Source organism: Selaginella moellendorffii, unplaced genomic scaffold (assembly GCF_000143415.4).
Source record: "Selaginella moellendorffii unplaced genomic scaffold, v1.0 SELMOscaffold_51, whole genome shotgun sequence".
NCBI classification, from domain to species: domain Eukaryota; kingdom Viridiplantae; phylum Streptophyta; class Lycopodiopsida; order Selaginellales; family Selaginellaceae; genus Selaginella; species Selaginella moellendorffii.
The window spans coordinates 1393934-1401058 of record NW_003314312.1 but is presented as its reverse complement, the minus strand read 5'-3'; the positions used below and the strand labels follow the sequence as shown (position 1 = coordinate 1401058).

General features: G+C 49.3%; 2 protein-coding genes across 4 annotated transcripts; one reads left to right on the top strand and one right to left on the bottom strand.

The window, feature by feature from the left end:
* Positions 1-2151: 2151 nt before the first annotated feature.
* On the bottom strand, positions 2152-3710 carry LOC9634870 (short-chain dehydrogenase TIC 32, chloroplastic). Its single transcript, XM_002981871.2, has 8 exons — positions 3524-3710; positions 3240-3471; positions 3110-3189; positions 2898-3051; positions 2731-2809; positions 2574-2661; positions 2466-2512; positions 2152-2412 (listed from the first exon to the last, which is right to left on the bottom strand). Exons 1-8 carry the CDS (start codon positions 3639-3641, stop codon positions 2245-2247), a joined length of 966 nt encoding a protein of 321 aa, XP_002981917.1. The 5' UTR covers positions 3642-3710; the 3' UTR covers positions 2152-2244.
* A 326-nt stretch (positions 3711-4036) lies between these two features.
* LOC9634869 (uncharacterized FAD-linked oxidoreductase ARB_02478) lies at positions 4037-6617 on the top strand. Of its 3 annotated transcripts, none has more exons than XM_002981977.2 (4): positions 4037-5931; positions 6001-6142; positions 6197-6258; positions 6315-6617. In XM_002981977.2, exon 1 carries the CDS (start codon positions 4089-4091, stop codon positions 5763-5765), a length of 1677 nt encoding a protein of 558 aa, XP_002982023.1. In that variant the 5' UTR covers positions 4037-4088; the 3' UTR covers positions 5766-5931; positions 6001-6142; positions 6197-6258; positions 6315-6617. The 3 variants fall into 3 exon arrangements, with proteins under 3 accessions (XP_002982023.1, XP_024542710.1, XP_024542709.1); XM_024686942.1 differs by having other exon boundaries at positions 6197-6262; XM_024686941.1 differs by having other exon boundaries at positions 6197-6266.
* The last annotated feature ends 508 nt before the right edge of the window (positions 6618-7125 follow it).

Below are 7125 nucleotides of genomic sequence, written 5' to 3'. Positions count from 1 at the left end.
CTCACTACGGATTGTAGAGCCGGTAGGCCTTAGCCCACGAAGATGGTCTTCGTGCTGCGTGGGTCGAGCTTGCGCCTGTTCGGATTAGGGATGCGGGCGTACGCACTGCACCCAAAGATCCGGATGTGCCCTCAATTTGGACGTTTCCCAGTCCAAACGTGATGCGGGATCAAGCCTGTGCTCCGGGTGGGCAAACGGTTACGCAAGTACACCGTCGTGTTCACTGCTTCTCCCCAGAAGCTGTGTGGCAGTCCGGAATGCAGAAGAAGGCAACGCACCATATCCAAGAGCGTCCGATTAAACCTCTCAGCCACACCATTCTGCTGTGGTGTATAAGCAGCCGTGTACTGATGAGGAATTCCTGCCTCAGCTAGGAATTGGAGAAATCCTTGTGCAATGTATTCTCCTCCTCCATCTGTGCGTAGCACACTGATTTTTCTTCCTGTAAAATTTTCTGCCCAGCTTTTGAAAATTTTGAAGTTTTAAAAAACTTCGGATTTGTTAGCTTGCTGCGAGCAAGGTTCTGGAGATCCTTCTCATTTACATGCCCGAGACGAGCATGCCAAAGATGAATTGTCTCTTGGCCTCGAAGCGCTAGCATGTATGTCCCTGGATAAACAAGCTCTGCGTTGAGGCGATAGAGTGTATCGTACCTCACTGCCATCTGCTCCAAAAATAGTACATCCTTCTGCAAAGAATGTGAGCGAGAACCCTTGATCGGAGGCGACGCCAACCGAAAGGACAGTCTGGCCTGCACCGGGCACATGTTATGGATTTTCCTTGAGAGATCCATTGGGCAACTTGACTTGCACCATGCCACGGCCTTCAACGTCGAGAAGTCGCTTGTCTCCAACAAAGACTTGTTTTGGGGAAAGCAATTCGTGGAAAGTGTGGAATGCTGTACGAAGAGGAGTCATGTGGTAAGAAGCACCACTGTCCAACCAGAGGACGTCTAAACCAGACACCAGTGACGAGGCCACGGCCATCAGCAACGTCTGTTTGAGTCAGCATCCGTTGGGTGTTTGCTTTCTTAGCTCCACATTCTCGCTCTATGTGCCCCATCTTCCCGCAGAAGGTACACGGCCCCTTCTTTTTCTTGTTTCCATTTGTGATGGAGGCAAATCCGCGAGAATTCCCACGCTTCTTGGCATTTCCATTTCCTGACTTCTTGCCAATGAACAAAGCCTGATCACGAGCAGAATCTGCGGAGGTCGTGCCTGATTTTCGCTCCAGAAGCTTGCGCTCTTCTTCCAAGAGATTGGAATAGAGCTCGTCTAGGGTCTTTCCTGGAACGAAGGAGAACATAGAGGAAGACGGTTGGAGTTCAGAAGAAACCGAATAGAGAAGGAAAGCTTTGGCATAATCGTCCGAGACAGGCGCGCCAGCCTCCTTAAGCTCTTGCATCATCCCCCTAAGCTTGCCAATGTACGATGCCATCGTGTCTGTTGGCTGCATCCGGAGAGAAAGGAACTTCTGGGTTAAGGACGATCTTGGCATTTGCTGCTTTCGCAGCAAACACCTTCACCAAGGACTACCAATTCTCGTGAGCGGTCTTCGAGAGATCCAGCAGATGGATGAACTCGTCGCCGAGTCCTAAGCCAATGACAGAGCGGGCTCTTCTATTCTTGGCTTTCCACACTGGCTGGAGAGCGGGCTCAGCTGGTTCAGCTTCGGTGCCGTCCACGATTGTCCAGCAATCGTTTGCCATCAAGATGAGCTGGACCTTTGTTCTCCAGGTTGCGAAGTTTTCTCCTGTGAATTTGTGTAGTAGCCAGGGGTTACAGCAGCGGAAGAAGATGCCATCTAAAGTTAGCACTAGAAACAGAAATTTTATTGACGGGAGTGAGACGCGGGGAAAGTGCACACGCGGCTACACTGTGGGCAAAGCTGCTCGTGGCGTTTCGGAGAAGCATTAAGTCATGGTCACTCCGAAGGAGGTACTCTTAGGCTGATTGATAAACCATAAGTACGGAGATTCCATGAAATGGTGTTTAAGAAGCATGAATCCAAAAGGTATAATAAGCATGCCTGATGAGTGAGGCGCAACAGAACTACGTCTCTACCGTCGTTGTCATCACCCTGCTTCATTGCCACGCTTGGCCCGTTCACTTTACTGGTTTGCCGTCAAAATGGTCCAAACTCAGAGTAAACTGATGTAGAAGGAAGTTTAGCTTTTCTTTGAAAAATGTTTCAAATTGAAAATAAAAGCTCCTGGCCAAAACTTTGAAAGAAAATTAATGTAACTCAAGGATGAGACTTGATAAACTCCTCACTAAAAGTCCACAGCTCTGCAGCCAACTTCATGTCCTTGGCATGAGGGGTGCAATCCGCTTCGTTGCAATCCAAGTAGTACTTTCCACTCACGCCCTCCATGCAAGGATGGACCGCAAGAAGCATGGTTGTAGCAGCGCCCTGAAAGAAATCACAGCTTTAATCCAGAAACGTAGGCTATGATATGTTTGTACCTGCGGGATGGATTTGCAAAGTGGGCTCGCGAGGAAGAGAAGCAGCTCTGCACAGCAGCACAAGTTGATCAATCTCAATTCTTTTCAGATACTGTTTCATGAACTTACTAGCTGAAGTCTGGTTGAAATCTCTTCCAAGGTTCGTCTTGATAGTTCCAGGATGAAGTGAATTTACAAGCACGTTGGCACCCTTCTCCTGAAATGGAAGATCATCAAAATTATGTCTGGGAAAACTCGAGCACAAAAACTTTGAATCTATGGACACCTTCAAGCGGCTTGCTAACTCCCTGGTATGCAGTATGTTGGCCAGTTTGGATCTTCCGTAGCTAGTAATCCATTGGAAGCTGTACGACGAGAGTTAAAGAAAGTTCATTGGAAAGATTGCAAGGAAAACCGAAATGCTTCCTCCTACTTGTCAATGAAAAAACTGACCTGTTCTTATCATTCAGCTTGTCAAACTCAATCCCGCCTTTTGGAACATATCTGTGACCTTCAGACGCCACCATGACAATCCGACCTTGCACTCCAGTTTGAGATGCAGTCTGGATCATCTTGTCCAACAGCAGCTCAGTGAGCAAAAACGGACCTGGATCATCATCCAAAGCGTGAAGGTTTTTCTAACAGACAAAACTTGAACACCATACCCATATGGTTTGTCGCGAAATCGAGCTCCAAGCCATCCGGTGAGAGCTGGAAGTTATTGGCCGTCATCCCAGCATTGTTTCTGCATTGATCCATGCATTTTGATCAGAAACACTAACAGGAGTGACTCACATGAGGATGTGGAGCGGGAGATTTAGAGCCTTGAAGTCGTCGACAAATTTCCTGACCGACTTGAGGGAGCTCAGATCCAGCTCAAGAACAGTGACCCTTGCATTAGGGAATTCGCGTTGGATCTTGGACTTGGCTGCTTCAGCGTTCTGTAGCTTCCTGGCTGGGATAACAACGTGCGCACCGTGCTTGGCGAGAACTCTGGCAGTCTCAAACCCAATTCCGGAGGTAGCCCCTGTAGCTTGATGATGAGAAATCGAAGCAAACTATCGATGGAATCGGCATACCTGTGACGATTACCACTTTGGATTCCAGAGAAATCCCCTTTGCAACTTTCTCGGCTGTAGCTCCCGATCCAAAGCCTGTAGCGCCGCGGTATCCGGTGAAGTAGCTTATCACGCCCATGATTCCTGGATTGCTTGCAAAGACTTGTGACTTTGATCCCGAGACGGCTGCTTAAATACATTCCTGGCCAGCTTGACCGACGCGCAAATGTGACATCCACGAAAGCGCTTAGAGAAGATTCTGAAAGATTCGGTCAATTTGGAATGGTGGTTGTTATCTTGGCCTTGTTCATTGCTCAAACAACACGTCGACTGACGTACATAATGTCCATGCATGACTTTGATATCTCAGCGTGTGAAAAGTCGCCTGGGCGCCATTGCTCGAATTTTCAGCCTCTAAAGAACATGTCAATGTCAAACCCAGCGAGCGAATGAAAACCGCGGCTTCCAAGTGATATATAAATGGTTGCTTGCAGTGCCAAAGTCATTGACAAAGCTACATCTCGAGATCGATCAGCAAAAGAAAGCATAGCTCTCTTTCTCTCAGCCCTGTAAAGGTTCTTCAAGGATGATAGCGATACTATCGATATTCTTGGTCGTTCTATTTGCTCCCGGCCATGTCCACTCCAAGTGTATAGCGGGCGAGCTGTGCTGGCCAGACGCACAGACCTGGGCATCCTTCAATCGCTCCGTGGGAGGGAGAATGATCAGCGTGGCCCCTCCAGCATCGCCATGCCATGATCCAAACTACGACGAGCGAGCCTGCAACGCCGTGAGGAGCGGCTGGAACAGTCCGTTCTGGAGGACCGATCAACCGGGTGCATTGCAACGGACGAGCTGGGAATCGTTTGGGGAGCAGCGCTGCCTGATCTCCTCCAACAGGACCGCCGCTTGCTTCCAGGGCGCGGTCCCGATCTACGCGGTCAACGTTACTCGGGCGGCCCACGTCCAAGAGGCCGTCAAGTTTGCGTCCCGGCACGACTTGCGCATCGTGATACGAAACACGGGGCATGACTTCCTCGGGCGGAGCACGGCGGTGGGAGCTCTCAGCATTTGGGTGCACCACCTCCAGAAGATCCAGTTCCACGAGAGCTTCAAATGCGGCCGTGGTAGCGACCGTGGCTACTCGGCAGTGACGGTGGGAGCTGGAATTCAGTGGGAGGAGCTCTATCGGCAAGCGTATCAACGAAAGATGATCCTGGCTGGCGGGGGATGTTCCTCGGTTGGAGCAGCCGGCGGATACCCTCAAGGTGGCGGCCAAAGTTTCCTTTCCCCGCTAATTGGCTTGAGCGCCGATAACGTTCTCGAGTACGAGGTGGTGACCGCGGATGGTAGGCTTGTCAAAGCAAATGCATGCCAAAACACGGACTTGTTCTGGGCTCTCCGGGGTGGCGGCGGAGGAACATTCGGAGTTGTGCTCTCGGCGACGCACAGGACTTTTCCAGCTCTTCACACCCTCGTCTTCGCTCCTCACAACTTCAGCGCCCCCGATACCACCACCTTTCAGGGGCTGCTCACTCTGTTTACGAGGTTGAATCCCTCTCTGTCCGATGCCGGCTGGTCTGGCTACTTCTTCTCGACAAGCCAGAGCCTGACGCTAACGTTCCTGCTGCCCAACCGGAACGTCTCGTATGCTTCCGCCACCTTGGCCCCGCTGCTATCGTACGCGCGGGAGAACAACATCCGGATCGACGGGAGCTTGGAGACGTATGCCTCGTACTGGGACTGGCACTTGCAGTTTCAATGTGGAGGGCAGGAATCGTGCTTGGGCCTCAACAACTTGGGAGTCTCGGATGTCTTCGCAACGAGGCTGATCCCGAGATCGCTCTTCAACCACGAACAAGACCTCCTCCCAAAGGCCATGATGCGCGTCATGACCGAGCTGCAAGTTCCAGCTACATATGCGATCCTGGGGGGCGGAAAAGTGCGAGAACCCCAAGACAGCGCTGTGAATCCGGCGTATCGCGACGGACTGTGGCTGCTCGTATCGCCCCTGACTTGGCGGGACAATGCGACGGTGGCGGAGATGAGGGCTGCTGCGAATCTAGTGTCGCAGGCGAACAAGCTCTTCATCGATCTCACGCCGGGCTCCGGGACTTACGTGAACGAGGCCGATTACAACGAGCCCAATTGGCAACAATCCTTCTTTGGGAAGAACTATCCTCGCCTGTACCACATCAAGCGCAGGGTCGATCCTATCAATCTCTTTACGTGCCATCACTGCGTGGGTAGCGAATTCAACTGAGAATCCAGTGAAAAACATAGCGATTCCATACAAATGTTGAAATGTTACAGTACCGATTCATTGATTCAAAAATGAAAATCTAGGGTTCTTGAGATGGGGCTCCTTGGTTTCGTTCTTGGGCTCTGAATTGCCACTCTAGCAGCTGCCAAGACGGTGAAGCGAGACGGTGAGTCGATCCTCTCCACCTGCATTTTCGATTTAGACAGGGATTAAGCGACGATCTTGCCAATTCCAGTCAAGGCATTGAACGAGCTCAAGGCAGCTGGAGGATGGAAGGTTATGTATGCTGGAATGGGGAGGATCCCTATGGGGATGGAGACGCGGCATTGTGGCCGGGAATCACTTGTTCCTCCCCAAATGCCGATGGCCACGGAATTGTGAGTTTTAATACCTCTTATCACTTTGATCGTCACTTTCTTCTTTCTTTCCAGGGAGCTCTTTCAAGTGTCGATCATTGGAACGTTCCCGATCATTTCCTGGATCTCAGGAAACTGTGGGTTGGTGTGTGTTGGTTTTCGTTTACTGAGTTCTTGCGTTCTTCTCTGGCAGGGACTTGCATGGCAACAAACTCACCGGACCGATTCCTCCTCAAATAGGACAGCTGGAGAACCTTGTAACCCTGTGAGAGGAAGGGAATTCCTGCGAGATGACGGAGGTGTCCAGGGAGGGGCAATCCATGTAGGCGGCTTAAGGCGCAGGAAATATATCCTTAAGGCATAGACAAGAGCAAGTAAGACCCCATAATCGTGAATGTCTAAAATTTGAGAAGCAAATAGCCCTTGGCAATTATATGCTTGCTTCGGTTTAATTAATGTGGACCAAACTTTGTTGAATAAAAAAATTTTACGTTTCCTTCTTGAAGTGAATGTTCTGATCACTAACATTGTCTTAAGCCATTAAATTTTCAAGATTACACACCAGCATGTTTCACAGGTGTCCTGTCCTGGAAGACAAGAAAACTTCTTAGTCTAGTCAGAATATTTAATATTTTTAGCTCAGTGGTATGTCAATCAAATTGTAACAGGCAGCCTTTGAAGAAAATAAGAATATAATAAAAACTAAGACATAATTATAATCTACATTGTCTTTGTGAGGTCAACATGAGACTATGGGATGTTTATGAAAATTACATTTCGACTTTCAACATATAAGTTGCTATTCTAGGCTCCATAAAATATCTTGACCAATAATTGCATAAAACCGTCACACTTGGACCACCAAGTTTTAAGCGGACCATCCATTGTAAGTGAATAGTTCAGTAGAACATACGTCTTAAAATATCAAGTGAAAGCCACTGACATGTACTGTTAGATGCAACCACAGCTTTATGGATAGATCATCAATTCATCCTTCCTTCAGG